The following is a 19,007-nucleotide window of genomic DNA, read 5'->3' as shown; positions in this document are numbered from 1 at the left end:
GAAGGTGAATGACTGTGACAGTCTCAGCTATTGTAAACGTAGACACCAAAATAGAACTTGTCTTAAGGGAACTGCAACATCAGTTTGTAAAATATACTTTTCTTTAAAATTCTGAAAAAGACTTGTCTCTAGGTGATGCTAAGAAATTGGTTTCTAGGAAGGCCATATGTCAGAAAAAAATTGCATATGATTGCAAGTATAATTTATAACATATTGGTTATGTATTATAAAATATGATATTTTATGGTTTCATATAACTATAAAAGTTCAGAGAGTGTTTCTAGAGGAAAAAATGACTCATAGAAATAGTAAACTTAGCCATTGATTCAATAGCTTGTAAGGTGTAACTTTTTTGAGGGTCAAATATTGGCAAATATTTTTTTCATAAATTGGGCAATGTTAGTATTAAGCTATGATGTGGCTCAAAGGCGCAGCATGACAAATACACAGTAGACTGCATTTACTTAATCCCTGTGATTATTAGACCACTTGACACATCAAGAATAAAGATGCTATCAATAGTTTTACTCTATGAGTCGAAAGTGTGAAAAAAAAATATTGTAAGGTTAATTGCTGAAAGTCAAATCTTGAGCTCTGAACAGTTTCCTAGCTTAACAATTGAAGACTTTGTATGCAGCAAGAGAAGAGATTTACCCAGGGATCATTAGAAACTAAAGAAGAGGAGAGAGAAAGAGAAGAGAGGGAAGGAAAGGAAAGAAAAAAAGATAAAAGAGGGCATTGGGAGCTGAACATGATGCTTCAATGTATGACTGAACTCTAGCTGACAAAAAATGAATATGAAATCCATAAAAAATGAACAGAAAGAAGAGTTGCTTTAGAAACCTAAAATAATTGAGCCTCAAAAGACAGAGATTACAAATTATACAACTGACCAAAGTCCTCTAAAAATGTCACTAAAATCTTATCCACAGATTTTAAAGAAATTCAAAACTCTCTTTCATGAACTTTTATATAAAGAAATATTAACATAAAAATCACATATTTATTAATAATCAATTGGTGCAACAGGAGACTATTAAAGCCCATAGAACCTGGTTATGTGATTATAGATATCTTAGTAACAATATAATGGAGCAATCCTAACAGAAAAAAATACATTTGCATCATTCTTTTATGTCACTGTAAGATTTATTTAGTAGCCAAAAAGAAAAATGTATATAGATACACAGTTTTCAAGATACTGCCCTTATGACTTGATAAAAGCAACCCAAAATTTGATTTCCTTTTATCTGCGATTCCTGTTAGACACGACAAATTGGCTACTAAAAAATTGAATTTTTTTAATAGTTTGATGCTGATTATCATGCAATATTCTCTTTTGGGGAATCTGAATATAAGAGTTAAAATTCTGTCTGGCTCTGCCTGCTTTATATAGGCATACCTTGTTTTACTGTGCTTCACTTTACTGCACTTTGCAGATCTGCATTTTTTTTTTAAACAAATTGAAGGTTTGTGGCAACTTTCTGTCAAGCAAGTCTGCTGGTGCCATTTTTCCAACAGCATCTGCTAACTTCAATGTTTCTGTGTCACATTTTGGTAAGTCTTGCAATATTATTATTCTGTTTGTGGTCTGTGATCAGTGATAATTGATGTTACTCACTGAAGACTTAGATAATAGCATTTTTAGCAATATTTTTAAATTTTTTGATTGAAGTACAGTTGATTTACAATGCTATGTCAATTACTACCATACAACAAAGTGATTCAGTTTATATATATATATATATATTCTTTTTTAAAAATATGCTTTTGCGTTATGGTTTATCATGAGATATTGAATATAGTTCCCTGTGCTATACAGCAGGACCTTGTTTATCCATTCTATACATAAAAGCTTGCATCTGCTAACTCCAACCTCCTACTCCATCTCTTCACTCACTATTAAAAAAAAAGGCAATAAAAGTATTTTTACCATCTGAGCCACCAGGGAATCCCCTGGCAATAAAGTATTTTTGAATTAAGGCATCTATATTATTTTTAGACATAATGCTATTGCACACTTAAAAGAATACTGCTGCTGCTAAGTCACTTCAGTCGTGTCCGACTCTGTGTGACCCCATAGACGGCAGCCCACCAGGCTCCCCCGTCTCTGGGATTCTCCAGGCAAGAACACTGGAGTGGGTTGCCATTTCCTTCTCCAATGCATGAAAGTGAAAAGTGAAAGGGAAGTCGCTCAGTTGTGTCCGACTCTTTGCGACCCCATGGACTGCAGCCTACCAGGTTCCCCCTTCCATGGGATTTTCCAGGCAAGAGTACTGGAGTGGGTTGCCATTGCCTTCTCCACATTTTTACATTTTATAATGTAAAAGAATACATTACAGTATAAACATAACTTTTAAAGGTATTTAGAAACCTAAAAATCTGTGGGGCTTGCTTCATTGCAATATTCATTTTATTGCAGTGGTCTGGAACCAAACTTTAATATCCTGGAGGTATTCCTGTAGGAATTATAATCGTAATTTTTCTTTAATTGATTGTTACAATATTCCAATTATTACCTAAAAATTAAAAATCTCTGGGAGTCTCTCTGTTGTGACTTAAACTATCTTTTTATTTCTGTTTATTTCTTGGTAAAATTCTTAAGCTTAAAAAAAGAATCTTCTTTCATTTGATTTTCACATTTTCTTTTAAGAGAGCACACTCCTTTACATACTATTTTTCCAGATTCCTTGCCTATTTGGGAAAAACAGGTGAAATATTTTCCATTTCTTTTATTTTATGACTTCTTTAAACTTTAAAGCCTGTATTTAATATGAGACCTTAACTTGCGGTGAGTAGTTGGTTGCTGAGTTTCATACAGTTTACTGATTCTGTCAGAGCTCCTACTCGCTTTTCTTCTCAGCTTTATGTATAGCATAAAATAGTAGAAGCCATTAAAACCAAGAGTGAGTAACTGTAGGTGGCTGTGGATTCTCCTTCTTAGTTATTCCTAAAATAGTATCAATAATCGGCTTTCTGATTATCATCCCTGCAAGCTTCCCCAAAGCCCCTTCAATTGTCAAATTTTTTGACACTATACCATTTCAAAATAGTGGATTGAGAAGTGAAAAATTCAGTGAAGTCTTTTTTGTCACTTATGCTAAAATAAGGTTTCTAAAGTGAAAAATAGTTCTCTTGTGAGCTACATTCAGTCAAACTATGATTCTTTTATATAAAATATGGCTTTATGTAGAGTAGACCATGCTGGAGTATTGCTTAGAGCTGGCAGTGAAATCAGGAGGTCAAAAGGCCAGTGACAAATGTCTCGGAAGCTCTACAGTTGTGGATTTCTGATACACTGACTGACAAAGTGGCTCTTAGCCATGGCTGTGCATTGGCAGTGTGAGGTAGAGAGAAAAGGAAGTTTCTTTTCTTAAAAAAATTACTTTTTAGTCTCTATATTTCTATATTATTTAATTTTTATAGTGACAATGTTTTCATTTATTACCTGTATAATTTTTCTGAGGTTTAAGTTAAGTAAAAAGACTGCAGTTGTACACATCTGAGACTAAGACTGTATTATGATTGTATTTATTATTTTTTGTGCAAAGAAAACACCAGTTTTAGTAATTATAAAATATGTACAAAACTTCAACATTCCTGAAAGATACAACTCAAGTCACAACTGTAATTGGATAAATGTAATTGGATAAATGTAATTGGATACTTTAATATAAAGGAGAAGACTGACTAGGCAGTGTGTGCTCAGTTGGGCCCGACTCTGCAACCCCATGGATTGTAGCCTGCTAGGCTCCTCTGTCCATGGAATTTTCCAGGCAAAAATACTAGAGTGGGTTTCCATTTCCTTCTCCAGGAAAAGCTTAGCTGGTTTGCAAAAAGTATGTAAACCATGAAAGATGAAAAGCATTTAAAAATATACAACAAATGCTTAAGAGCCTTTTTATTTCAAGTTATCCTGGTAATAAAGATCATGTAAAAATAACAAATGTGTGAAGTTTGAAGACTGTAAGTAATATGTGTTTACTTTTTAAAAATTCAAAGTTTAAACCTACTGGTTAGAATTTTGTTGTATATTTTTAAGTTAATTATGATTTAAAAGGATGACTATGTTGCCCAGAGTAAAAGCCCTGAGAATGCGCTAGTTCACAATCAGCAGAAGATACCTAAGTGAAAGTGGCTCTCAACTGTTTGTCTCTTTGGCGACCCTCACATTGTGGCTCAGAGACGGACACCTTCAGAGAACTGAAGCTGCTCCCAGCTGGTGTGTGCAAGTAATACAAAACCCAGCATACTATAGGGTTTTCTTGCAGTATAGGAATAAGCAAATCTTGTACCTTAGTGGAGGTATCCTACTAAATTAGTCATTCAGAGTCGAGGTAGAAACCATATTTAAAAAGTAGAGGACAGGATGAATAAATGATTTTCCTCTCAATAAAAAATAAATCTTGGTATAGCTCAATAAACAAGGAGAAACACAAATTTAAGATATGATTCTCTTTAATCATTTTAATGTATAGTCCAACACTTCCTATTTTCTATTAATAAATGTCCTTGGAGGTTAAATGATAGTGCCTTGTTATTGGAATGTGGTTTGTGTATGGTGATGGGGTTTGACCCAGTAGGTTTCAAATATGGGAAATAATTTCTACTCCTTTATATTTAAAAATAGAATTGGTTACTAAGACCATGTATGCTGCTGCTGCTAAGTCACTTCAGTCATGTCCGACTCTGTGTGACCCCAGAGACGGCAGCCCACCAGGCTCCCCCGTCCCTGGGATCCTCCAGGCAAGAACACGAGTGGGTTGCCATTTCCTTCTCCAATGCATGAAAGTGAAAAGTGAAAGGGAAGTCACTCAGTCGTGTTTGACTCTTCGTGACCCCATGGACCGCAGCCTACCAGGCTCCTCTGTCCATGGGATTTTCCAGGCAAGAGTACTGGAATGGGGTGCCATCGCCTTCTCCGCAAGACCATGTATAGCTATGCTAATTATATTATAAAGATGATAGCAAATTAAATAAAATCTTACTAGTAATTTTGTACCTTATGCAGTAATCCTAAACTGTTATTATGTGCTCACTGCTTAATGTAACTGTGGGTTTATTAACAATTTATATATTTTGGGGGCTTCTCTGGTAGTCCAGTGGTCAAGAATCCACCTTTCAATGGAAGGGACACTGGTTTGATTCCTGGTCTGGGAAGATTCCACATGCTGCAGAGCAACTAAGCCTGTGAGACACAACTCCTGAGCCCACGCATTGCAACCACTGAAGCCCACATGCCTAGAGCCTGTGCTCTGCCATAGAGAAGCTACTGCAGTGAGAATCCTGAGCACTGCAGCTAGAGAGTAGCGCCCACTTGCAGCAACTAGAGAAAAGCCCGTGTGTAGTGATGAAGACCCACCACAGCCAGAAAACAAAAGCAATAGACCCCCAAACCCCATAATATATATTTTGAAAATATACGTACTTACATATGTGTGTGTGTATATATATATTTATACATGTATTTATATATATACATGTTAAAATAACACAATCTAAAAATTCTGATCTAGTAGTCCAACTTTCCAGCAGAGTTCTGGGGCCTTCAGGTTAACTTGGTGTCTGGAAATCTATTCTCATCTCTTTATGGCTTTCTTTCAACTCATTCAAAAGATCTTAGGGAAAACTTAAGTTGGAACTTACAGAACTTAAGAGTCAACTCTTTGTGTTCTCATGATTTTCTTTACACACCCAAAAGAGAAAAATGACACAATAAAAGTGTTTTGCAGTTACTAGGGTTTTCTTTTTAGTTGTTTTAGATTTCTTTGATCGTACCTATTGCTACCTGATTTTTTTTTCCACCTAAGTGTGCTCACACCAAATTTCCCTGCTCCTTGTGATCAATATTATTTTGTGAACCACTTTCTTTAGCTATCAAAGAACAGAGATTTGGCTCAGTTAGTGATTACTATCTCTTAGAGAGGCTAAGACTATAAATGTGGGATATAGCAGTCTTTTTTTTTTTTTAAAGATTAATCAGAAAAATTACAAGGATTTAAAAGCAGATTTAATAGGTCTTGTTGAAAAGATACAACACAACAAATTTCAAGATCCATATTGAAGTATCAGTTGCTTTGGCAATCCCTCTCAGATGCCATGGTTGAAAGCACTCAGGCTCTAGGGAAGTAATTCTCATAGATTAAAGCATATCAGAATTACTGGTACTGAAGTACTTTCAGTTTGAAAGATGAAAAACATCCATTATTTTCATAATGGTATAATGGACATTTTTGGGGATCTGCCCAGATTCCCTTGATCAGGTTGGTGCTCTCACTCTGCAGATGCTGCTGACAGCTCACGTCTAACACTTCTTTTGAAAATTACCCTCAGCCTGGAGCTTCCTTACTGAGAAATGCTGGGTAGGTCACGCTCCTTCCCACGTAGTCAATGACTGATGATGCTGTTTAGTCGCTAAGTTGTGTTTGGCTCTTTTGCAGCCCCATGGACGGTAGCCTGCTAGGCTCCTCTGTCCATAGGATTTCCCAGGCAAGAACACTGGAGTGGGTTGCCATTTCCTTCTCGACCCAGGGATCTTCCCGACCCAGGGATCTTCCTGACCCAGGGATCAAACCAACATCTCTTGCATTGGCAGGCAGATTCTTTACCACTGAGCCACTTATGAAGCCCTCAATGACTGGTACCATGATACAAAAGGCTGTTTCCTTCCTTAGGGTGAGACAACTCTGTGGTACCCTATTTTTTAAATTCAATTTTTAAAATTTAATTAAAATTTCCACTAAATCCATATCTTTGCCTGGTTTCTTCACCTGCCCTACTGCATCCCTCATTCTCATATAGATTTCACCTAACAGCAATTCTTCAATTAACTTGCACAAAAATCTCCATCTCTGGTTCTTCATCTTGAGGATCTGATTTTAGAAAAATATAAACTACAAAAATTAAAGTTCTGCAGTATTTTCTTGCCTGGAAGTTATATGCAGATTCTATATTTTGCTTACTAGTGATTCTTTAGAGGGAGAAGGCAATGGCACCCCACTCCAGTACTCTTGCCTGGAAAATCCCATGGACAGAGGAAGCTGGTAGGCTGCAGTCCATGGGGTCGCTGAGGGTCGGATACGACTGAGTGACTTCACTTTTCACTTTCATGCTTTGGAGAAGGCAATGGCAACCCACTCCTGTGTTCTTTCCTGGAGAATCCCAGGGACAGGGGAGCCTAGTGGGCTGCCATCTATGGGGTCACACAGAGTCGGACACGACTGAAGCAACTTGGCAGTAGCAGCAGATTCTTTGGAAGCCAGTATCAGGCCAGTATCAGTGCATATAGCAACTTTGGGGGTGGATTGGAGGAAACATGGATAATACTGTTATTAAATACATGCTATTGAGATACATCTCAAATGTTAGATGGGTAAATTTTTAAAAGTTAAACAATATTGCTACAGGAAGAGACATGGAAGATTACTTTTTACTTTGTTTTTATTTCTATTAATCTGACTTCATAATATTTTTAAGATTCTAGTTAGTTATAACATCTTCAAGCAGAAATTAGAAATACTATGGGAGTCCCTGGAATACCATTTACAGCTTGTAGTGTATATTTATAAATGGGATATGAAAGATTTCACACATTTCTCAAAGATCTTTTGAACCCTCAGTAATGAGCTTTCTCTAATTGATGGACCTGTTAATTCTTATTAGTTATTACATAAGATATTATTTATGAACTAATTTTAAGTGTTTTCATATTTTTATTGAAAAGTCTCTGATGTTTTTCCAAAAATTGAAACAAACTTAAAAAGTCTCAAGTCCTTTCCCATACCATTTCTGTCTCCTTAGTGAGTATATTTTGTTCCATGCTAAATAGCTGACATTATGCAGCAGACAAAACATAGATAACATTTAACTCTAGCAACTAATATAACTGGTTATGTACTTGGACTTCAATTTTACTGAAAAATATTTTACTGATTGTTAAAAAATATCACAAAGTGATAGCAATCTCAATTCAAGTGTTTTTCTAAATATACCATTGAATTAAAATGTCCCAATCAATGTTCTTATTTGAAATGGTTCTTTTAAATCACCTTATTTTTTCATATGTAAAATAGAATGATATTTTCTTAAAGAATCATGTCTGTGTTTTTATGTTTTATTACATCCCTTTGCAAGCTGAAATCCTATATCTCTTTTTTATAACATAATGTCTTGATAATAAAATCATCGAATTGGCTAAAGGACACTGCCACAACTTCTTGAGTGAGTGTTAGTCTCCCAGTTGTGTCCACCTCTTTGAGACTCCATGGGCAGTATCCCACCAGACTCCTCTCTCCATGGAAATCTCCAGGCAAGAATACTAGAGTGGGTTGCCATTTCCTCCTTCCAGGGGATCTTCCTGACCCAGGGATCAAATTCAGGTCTCCCGCATTGCAGACAGATTCTTTACTGTCTGAGCCACCAGAGAAGCCATGGAGCCTTCTTAAAAGACCTCATATAGGTGATCATACTTGTAGAATCCTATTAAAAGGAAATTGTGAAGACTGCATTTCTATTAATATTTCTGAATAGATTTAGGGTCTTTTCAACATATAAGACAAAGAACAAAATAGGCAAAAATGCATTTTTAGTAAAAAAAAATCCTTGCTTTTAATGTCCTTAAACAACCAAATGGTATTCTAAATCTCAAACTCCAATGTGACTAAGATGCAGCTGGGATAATCAAGTAGTACAATAATTTATGCTTGTTATTTGTTTTTAAAAATTCAGCTTTATATAAAAGTTACACATATTTATATTTTATCTATTTCTTTATCTATTTATATTTTATCTATTTCTTTCTTGTTATTTTCACACAATTAATAGGTTCTCCACATTACTTTGTATTACATAAGCACTCAAAGTAGAATTAAGGATGGAACAGACATATGTTATATTATAAAATTAATTTAGAAATATATAAAATAAATCATCTTTAGGAGTTATAAAAAATTAAGGAAATATTGCATGTAGTTTAATATTTATGTAGTAAATATAAATCATATGCTGTGTGGAGTTCTAGATAAATGTGTTTGCTATTCTTGATTTTTATATCCATGGAGAATACATGTCAGTAAATAGGTTTATGATATGTACTTTTTTCATAAGTCGAGAACAGATCTTTGCAACTTTTTGTTTGTGATCCACCAGTGTCATGAGACTGAACAAACCTGAAAAATTTTTCTTGTATGTTTCCGAACTTGCTACTGCCAAGCATGCCTCTGAGTATTATTATCTCCAATAAAGGTATCAAAGAAATGCTTTGGATTTGCACAACTAACTTTTCTTCTTTTCTTAATTAAAAAAAAACTTCTATTTGCTGTAATGCCCATCTCCATACAACTTTTTTTCTAGGGGTGGAAGGTGGTGTGTAAATAGGAGGGACCTACATCTGGCTGCAGGCTGTTTGGCATCTGGAATTGATCTTTTAAAATTTATGTACAATTAAGCACAGTAATTTATTCTGAAATTCCAGAACCTTTTGAGTTTATTGGTGATTATAGAATCTTACAGTTGACATGCCTCTAATATTCTTCTTTGGCTTGGGATTTTACCTAAACCATGGGCAAATTAAGGCATTTAAGAAAGAACATGAATTGTTTCTTCTATCACTTCTGTTTACCTGCAGATTGTCCAAATTCATGGAAATATAAGTAAGGTCTCCGGCATCTGCTGAGCATAAGTGTTTATGATAAAACTGTGGAGAATAAGTGATTCTTTGGTCTCAATATCCTAGTATGTGTAGTTCCTGCTATCATGTAATTTGAGGTTATGCATAATGTAGCTTCCATTTGGTCCTGTTTCTAGGTAATTGTTCATGGAATTATTCAGTGCTATACTTCTACAGCATATAGAGAAAGGGGCTGTCATCTCCTTCAATATCTTTAAAATCCAGAAGCTTCTTAGTCCATCCTTCGCAAATGAAGCAAGGAGGGATATCAGTCCTTTAATGAGGAGCTATGTGAATACAACATTAAAAATTTATTTATTTTCAGAGTCTTGGGCTGCCTTATGAAGTCACACAACATGATATCAATCATTCATTAATCCAATCTCTTCCCAACAACATCTCATGGAAACTGTATTGGTATCTTAAATTTTACAATCATGAGTTATTATTTTATGAACACTTAAATAGGGAAAGATTATTGTGGTTTGCTCCATTGGCACAATCTCCACTGTAATAATACCTTAGTCCAAAAATTATACAAATGCTTAGCAATCCAATGTGTACTGTATGCTGTACACATGCTTCTAATTATCTAAGTTCAATAGAGAAAATATGCTGACTTTTTGAGGATTTGTTGAAGCAAATATCAAGGCTATAACTAATTAGAGTGTTCTGTAACACCTTCAATATTAGATTATTATATTAGTCTCAACTCTACAAGGTATAAATTTGTCACATGTTCTGCTAAGTGGTATTTGCAGATAGAGGTGTGCTTATTAAGAGAAAAGGATTTGGAATCAGATCAATCTGGTTCCAATCTTGTCTGCCACAGATCAGCTAAATGGCCCTGGGCAACTTAATTAACCCCTCTGGGCCATTCCACAAAATGAGGAATGATAGTATTCAACTAACATAAGTGGTTATGAAGATCAGATCAGTTCATGTATTTAAAGAGCCAAATATAGTGATTAACACATTATAGATACTCAATAAAAGTCTATATATTTTTATTATTATTATCAGATTTGTTACATCAAAATCTTTTATCTCTGTAGAGTATCTTGCCATCTTGATAGCAATGTTCCTCTATAATAATAAATCAGATAATGGCTCCATCCACTTCACTGAGAGGGCAAAGGCAAGCACTACATAAGGTCATTTTTTATCTGGTTTTCTACAGTTTTCTCTTTACAAGTATGCAAAAGCAGCTTTCACCTGGCAGTGAACTTAAAATAATGAACTCCATGATGAGTGAGTTGGGTTGTTCAACTGTGAGTAGTTGTTCTGTTCGCCACTGTTCTGACAATGATATGAACTGTAGGACTGACTAATCATGCTCCATCCGTTTAATCCAAGGAGACCATAGTTGATTCAGACTACCCTGAGGTCTTTGAGAGGAGTTACATTTGCAAGACCAGATGCTGTTCTCAGCTCTCAAAGTCTGGTACAATCTGGTACAGTCTTCGTATCTGGCTTGATCCTCAATTCTCTCTAAAACCTCAGTTAACTTTTGAGCTGTAGCAAGGGTTTTTCTGCAATATCTAAATTGGAACAGAATCTAAATTGGAACTTCTGATAGACTGAACAACACAACTCACTTTTGCCTCAGCTCCATCCTCTCAGCCCTTTGGGATGACTACTTCATGCTTTTCCTACCCGGCTGTATACCACGTAATCGGTTTGGATGCTATTTCACTTTGGTCATTGTCATTTGGCTGAAACAGTGGTTTCTAGCAATTGTAATAAAGAGAATGGAACAATTCCATTGGCTGCTTTAGTACAGAAAGTCTTCAATGACTCTAAGACATTCAGATATCTTGGATACTTAGAATTTTGAGTGACATTATAAAACAAACACTTGAACATTCATAAATAGTAAGTAAAATTATACAGTGTGCTTGAAAGACCATTTTAAATCCATGAACTGTTCATTAAAAGAGTTGTTTTTCAGTTGCTAAGTTGTGTCCGACTCTTTGTGACTGCATGGACTGTAGCCTGCCAAGCTCCTCTGTCCATGGACTTTTTCAGGCAAGAATACTGGAGTGGGTTGCCATTTCCTTCTCCAGGGGATCTTCCCGACCCAGGGATTGGACCCACATCTCTTATGTCTCCTGCATTAGCAGGTGTTTTCTTTATCCTTGAGACACTAAGGAAGCTCTTACTGGAAGAGAGTATATATTATATTAAAGTTTAAGCTTTTTCCTAACTTTACTAGAACTCCTTATAAAGAAAGCATCAACCTCTGATCCAGTTACTATCTGCTGAATTAAAACATCGGTTGAATTTGGTTCTCCTCACCTCTCCTCACAGCTGAAAATTAACCAATTTATGATGAAACTTGTTCTTTAACATTGGAGAGAAGAGTATTTTATTTTGTCTGTGCCGCATGGCTTGTGCGATCTTATTTTCCTGCCCAGAAATTGAACCCAGGGCCACAGCAGTGAAAGTGCCAAGTACTAACCACTGGAGCTCCAGGAACCTCTCAAGAAGAGTATTTTTAAGCTGGATTCTCGTTTTCTTGCTGTTTGATACTTTTAGGTTTTAGGCACTGGGTTGTACACTAAATTTTATGCAACCACTATAGGAATGGAGCATGGGGGATAAAGAAATGCAACTGAATTTCTTTGAGAGTAATCCTTTTCCTTGTGAGAGGATTAAACTCTTTTGTCCAGAGCTAGTGTCTTTAGATCTCCTCAACACTTTTTACTGAGGATTTACCATATGATTGATGTGGTCAATAAATTAAAAGCAATCTGAGAATCTTCTGTAGATTTGGAACTACAGAAGAAATGAAAATTAATTAATTTTTAATTAATTTGATCAATTTGCAGTGATGGAGACTTTTCAGATTTTAAATGTTTTAGAAAGTAATCAGGCAAAGAAAATGCTTTTGAGAGGAAATCGTTCAATGGATAGATTATATGAGATCATAGAAATAATTCAGTCTCACTAGAGTCATTAACATATTACAAATGAGAAATTAAATTAATAGTTATAAAGTGTTCATATTTCCTCATAGAGGAAGAATCACAGGCAATGATTTGAAAGCCTCACATCTACTGTCCCCTTCAGTTAAAAATAAAAGTAAAAAAGTAACAGCATTCTGACATTTCAACTACTTAGTAATTTGTTCATCCTTAATTGAAAAATATCTAGTACCCTGTGCTTTCCAAAAATATGGTGGAAAAGTGTACACACTGGTGAGAAAGGAGAGGAAAACGAATTTTGAATTTAAACTGTCTTATGAATGATAAGGTGGTTAACTTTTCATTGAAAGAGCTTATGGAGGAGATGTAAAACCAGAGAGAAAAAGAGGGGCCAAGATGAATCAGACAATGATTTGAGGCTTTTAAAAATATCATGTTTCTGATGATTTTGCATTTTCATGCTTTTTGTCTTAAGACATTAATAACATTAAAATTCAGTAAACACTTGGTCCTACTAAGCCACAAATATTTAAATTCTACTAAATCAATAATTATCTTCAACATCATTTCAAAAAGGAAATGCAGCAGTTATTTATATACAAACATTTTAAACTGGAATTCCCCTTTTATATAGGGCTACTTGATACACAGTCCTTATATGAAAATACCTGTTCCAATTACTTAATCAAAGAAATTCTTATTTATGGACACTGGGGATTTCTTTCCCTTCCATCCTAATATAATATGTACAGTAAGAATAATTCTTCCTCTTGGTCTAAACTCTTCCTTTCTTCTTCTCCAAAAAGAAAAAGAAGGGCATAATAGATAGTAGGAGACAAAAAGAATGGGAAGAAGTGAGGAAAATAAGGGATTAAAGGCTTTGGAAATCTCCAGAGTAGGGGCATACAAGTTTTTTCAGAACTAGGTTTTTTGACCAGAAACTGATATGTGGGTTACCTTTATAACAGCGGCACATTGAAAAGGTCTATACCCGCATGTGACTCAGAAGTAAGTCAAGAGCTTGTAGAGGTTTTACTTATATGTAATTTCTGTCTTTCTTCCTCACCCAAAGTTTTATGATGTTGCTTAATGCAGTTAAATTTGATGAGGTCAAAAGCAGACAGTTTCAATTACCATCAAATTATAATTACTAATTGTTTCGAAGCTGAGAGTATTAAAACACTGATGGCAGAGGGCAGATTATGCAGCCCAGGGTACACTTTTTTGAATAAACAAGGCAAGTGTTCTTCAGTGGGATCAGACAGGCCAATTGTGAGCATGAGCAGCATGGTGGATATCCAGCAATGGTTGAGGGTAGAGTTGGGGAAGGAGGTGAACCTTTACCCATGGTTTGGCACACAGGGGTAACCATGAGAGGAGGACCCGATCCCTCTGCCATGGCCAACTGATGTTCTCACAGGATATCTCTTTTCTCTGGGCTTTTAGTTCTACAATCCTATCAGTGAAATACTTTACAAATATGATGGATTAAATATAAAGATGTCAATTAACTGGCCCTGGTGTTGAATCAGTATTTATTCATTCTGTTACTATGAGAAAACATCTTCTCAAATAAGTGATTTACGACTTTTGGAAACAACTTCCTTTACAGATATATACAATGGTGAACAAAACAAAAAGTAAAAAACAAAGAACTTCCTTTTCAAAGAGCATGCTTAAATTTATTTCTTCTTATTTGTAGGATTTGTCAATCACTGCAGTCAATTCTTTTTCCCCTTGCTGAGAAAGTTTCTAACTGGTTTCATAGTTAGCTTGCTTATCAAAGCACAGTAAAATCAAAAATTTTTAAAAATCTTTTTTTTTTTTGCCACAGTACAGTGTTTTACTAATTACAATTGTCAATAAGGAATTCACTTCTTACCTTGTCAGAAGGTTTAAATGGATTTCCTTGTCCACTAATTCCACCACTGATACTAAATCCAAGGCCAGGATTCTTTTCTATTCTTACACAAAACTATGTAAAAAAAGATAAAAAAAGTAATCAAATACATGTAAAGCTAAATATCTTCAAATAATTGTATCCTACTAGAAAAGATTCATATTTCACTTAAGTTCTCAGGGTTAGCCTATGTTAACTTGGTACACAAAAGACAGTATAAACTCTGACAAAATAGTATTTCTCTGGTGGTGATGTTCAGTTGCTAAGTCATGTCCGACTCTGTAGGCCAGTGAACTGCAGCACATCAGGCTCTTCTGTCCTCCACTATCTCTTGGAGTTTGCTCAAATTCATGTCCATTGTGTTAGTGATGCTGTCTAACCATCTCATCCTCTGTTCTCCTTTTGCCTTCAATCTTTCCCAGCATCAGGGTCTTTTCCAGGGAGTTGGCTCTTCACATCAGGTGGCCAGAGTATTGGAGTTTCAGCTTCAGCAACAGTGTTTCTATAGGCATCAACTATGATAGGAATTAACTTAAAATTACCTGAGCAAGCAGACATGAGTAAGTATTCATTCATTACCATGTGCAGGACTAAATTTTGATTAGCAGTTTGTAAAACTTAAAAATCTTTTAGCAATAACAATTGCATTATTTTAATTATCTACTTTAAATGCACATATATTCTGACTAATTAGAAAGAGCTGTAAATTTGCAAATGTAGAGTGAGGGAAAAGATGACTACGTAATTTAAATTAGTTGCTATTGTTTTCTTGGAGAATAGAACAATTCATCTCCTGGGTAGATAATTCTATTGTTTAGATACAGCAGAGGCTTTAATTTGAGAAAGGGGTGAAGTTTTAGCCACAGTTTGAGTGAAGGCGAAAGAAAAGAGAAAAGGAAGACTCTGAAAACAGTTCAGGGTTTTGGCAGCAGCTCCTGAAGAGACAGTTAACAGGTCTTAAAGGAAAGAGGAAAAGACTGAAAAAAGAAAGAGATCAAAAATATGGAGGAATTGTTTGTGATAGAGAAGAGTCAGTAAATATTTAGGACTGTGAAGGCTAATATTCTAGTATTCTGTGCTCTGTTACCTCCCGAAGCCCCAAATCATAAATGAGATCTGTTAAACATCAGAGCCCTATGCTTTCCAATGAAATGATGGCATTAGAAGTAGGTCCAGCTTGGGGTAAGGAGGCAGAAAAGGTAACAGCCATATAAAAGTTGGAAGGAACATCAGTGCCAACATTGAGCTAGGGCAAGGGTCCCCAACCTCCAGGATCTAATGCTTGATGATCTGAGGTGTAACTGATTAATAATAATGGAAATAAGGAGCACAATAAAAGTAATGCGCTTAAATCATTCTTAAGTAATCTTGCCCTCCCTCCACCCTGTCTATGGAAAAACTGCCTTCCACAAAACCGGTTCCTGGTATCAAAAAGACTGACGACCACTGCCCAGAGAAACTATAAAAAACCTAGGAATTCTTGATGATTCAGAGCTGGGGATGTGTGTGGGGGTCTGTGAGAAAATGCTAGTTTTCCATCTGAAGTGGGACAGGGTGACCCCAGATGACTGAAAGACTTGGGAACCCCAGAGGTAGCATATAATTTGATTACATAATGGGAAAAAAACTTTTATAACTTTAATCTACTGAACAAGGACTGAAACTAGGATGAACCAAGTATTACCAGAGATTAGCAGGCAAAAGGTTAAAAAAGAGTTTAAAAAAATTTAAAAATACATTAGAATATATTTTGTATTTATATAAATACATACTGGAAGGGCTTCCCTGGTGGCTCAGTGGTGAAGAATCTGCCTTCAGTGCAGGAGACTGCCTGCAATGCAGGTGACGCAGGTTTGATTCCTGGCTTGGGAAGATCCCCTGGAGAAGGAAATGGCAACCCACTCCAGTATTCTTGCCTGGGAAATCCCATGGACAGAGGAGTCTGGCAGGCTACAGTCCATGGCGTTGTGAAAGAGTAGGACACGACTTAGCTATTGAGCCACAACCTCCATCATACTGGAAATGTTCTTTAAGATGATTTGAAACATCAGCTTAATGTTTTCTCCAGCAACACTTCTTAGCCTGTTAATTTGCTTACAGGCAAATGCAAATGCCCAAAATGTTCTCTACCTCTTTATTTTTAAGGTACATTTAATCCTTACCTCTTAGACAGTTCAAGGCAAACTTGAGTCCTATTCCTGACTTAATTAGCATATATTGTGAGTTGATGGGAACTGGATCAATTTGTTCCCATCATTTCTCATTAAATGGGAACTGGCCATTTAATGAGATTATCCTTAATTCACTGTCATATTCTTTAACAGTAAATACAATGGTTAACTATTATATGCAGTTCACTTGCAGCACAAGAACAAAAAACTATCCACTAATGTGATTTTTATGGTGAAGTCATTAATGAACAGTTTCTAAATGATGAGTAACTGCAATTATCATAAGTACTCTATGTTTTATTTTAAAGATAGGCTTAATTAAAACTTTCCTTTAGTTGATCTAGATTTGTTAAAACTAGTTATCAAATGGTGGTAGAAACTACGATTTTGAATAGTTTTGTATTTAAATGGCTCACTGTCTTATCAACATGAACATATAACATTTGATGTAGCTTGAAGGAATATTTTAGATTTATCCAACATACCATTTCACTTAGGAGTCCTTTTTTGTTATTTGTCACTAATTAGAAAATGAGAAGAAAGGAACTAAACATAACTTAAATATTTTACCTTTATATTTTCCAGTATTTCTGTGTATTTCCAATTAAATTATTTAAAATTGGGGTTGTATTTTTCTAATGTGAAAATTTTATGTTTTACAATGCAATATGTGGAAGGTATGCACACTTCCGGCTTTCTCCAGACCACTATAAAAACTGAAAGGAAACATATGTAACAGATTTTATTTACAAAGTAAACTGCTGAGAACACTTTTCAGCTATTCTCCTGTAGTGACTCTATCTATTTTATAGTGTCAATCTGGAAGGAACTAAAAATCTAAGGAAAACAAATTTCATATGTGCCAGGTATATGAAGAACTGCTTCAATATATTTTTTAAATAATAGAAATAACAAAGATGCCACTGTGGTTTTATAAATGTGACAAACAGCCATACATTCTGATCTGAAGCTAGACTCCTCTTGGGCATGCTGTGCTATGGTTAATAGGTTGTGTGCGGCTGTTGTGTCCCATAAAGCATGTCAGAGACAGTACGCATCTCACATATAAGGAGTTCCACCTGTCTGCTAAGGCCCAAAGGGGCCATGAAATGTAAGAGCAAAGAATACGTCAAGAAGCAGTCTGAAAGTAAAGAAGTTTAGCCAAGAGGAAATGCCGTGTTCTAGCAAAAGGTCAGATCTAGGAGGCTAATAAATAGCTTATTTAGTGAAAATCAGCTTTTCTATTTTCTATCAAGTTACTGATATCAACGAGTGAAATTTCTGACTGAAGATATTGGCAACAGTTTGGCAATAAATGGTGCATTTGCTTCTTGTGGAGTCTGCTTCTATCATTTGACTACTTGATAATTCTGGTTTATATTGATCTTGTTCCAACTAAAATACTGGGTCATAACTTGGAGAAGCCTGTGACAAAATGGACTGTTATGTAGCAGTGAGGCTCTGTGAATCATAATCTATAATCTCTGGAATTCAGTGACCTGATTTGGCCTTGCAGTGCTCTAAAACCTAGTAACAAGAATAAAGGAAATTGTTGCACCTTGTGTGTTTATCTATACGAACAACATGTGTGTGTACATGCACATGCCTGGATGTATGTGAGGTGTAATTCAGGATTAGAGAGTTGCATTATAGAAAGATACTCGGTGATGCTGTAGTTAACTTGCTTACTGTGCTTTGTTCTAGAGACCATTCCCTTTCCTAGCAGTGTGTATTTATGAAGCTTTCAGTGGATACCTGCTGTTTTTTCTGCTCAAGAGCCATTCATTCTTTGTCTGGCAGCTATCATCTCCAATTCTCTTTGAAAACCACCCACTTCATTATTCTTAGCCTCTATGCTTTCAGTGAATCATGTTATCTAGACCTAAAACAAAGCACTGTATCCCCTAAAAATATCATTTATTATAGGATGGGCAGGTAACCTGATCAAATAGGAGAAATGAGAAGCCTATTGGGATTTTCAGAAAAGAGAATCTTGCTCTATCTTGCTCGTTTTAAGTCTGAGAGGGTCTGAAGCTCTTGAGCTATTTTTCTACCAATAAAGAAATAAAAAAAGAGTGGCTAGTCCCTTCACTGTACAGCAGAAACTAACCATTCTTTCTTGATTTCTTTATTGGCTCTTCTTCTGTTCATGACCTTTAAATGATAGAGTGATTCAGGGCTCAGACTTTGACCCTCTTCTCTTTTGTATCCATACACACTTGGATGGCAGCATTGACTGAATGGATGAGTCAGCAAACTCTGGGAGATAGTGAAGAATAGGGAAGCCTGGAGTGCTGCAGTCCATGGGGTTGCAAAGAGTCAGACACAACTGAGTGACTGAA

The 19,007-nt window shown here is 35.7% G+C and overlaps 1 protein-coding gene across 1 annotated transcript in view; it reads right to left on the bottom strand.

Moving 5' to 3' along the window:
• The window catches only part of LRRC7 (leucine rich repeat containing 7), a 390,782-nt gene that overhangs the window by 25,429 nt on the left and 346,346 nt on the right, over positions 1-19,007 (bottom strand). Inside the window, exon 23 of the mRNA XM_018045424.1 lies at positions 14,477-14,569. Coding sequence (XP_017900913.1) covers positions 14,477-14,569 — 93 coding nt within the window. The remainder of the gene's footprint in view (positions 1-14,476; positions 14,570-19,007) is intronic.

The sequence above is a fragment of the Capra hircus genome, chromosome 3 (genome assembly GCF_001704415.2).
Source record: "Capra hircus breed San Clemente chromosome 3, ASM170441v1, whole genome shotgun sequence".
In the NCBI taxonomy this organism is placed as follows: Eukaryota; Metazoa; Chordata; class Mammalia; order Artiodactyla; family Bovidae; genus Capra; species Capra hircus.
This window is presented reverse-complemented; position numbering and strand designations above follow the sequence as displayed.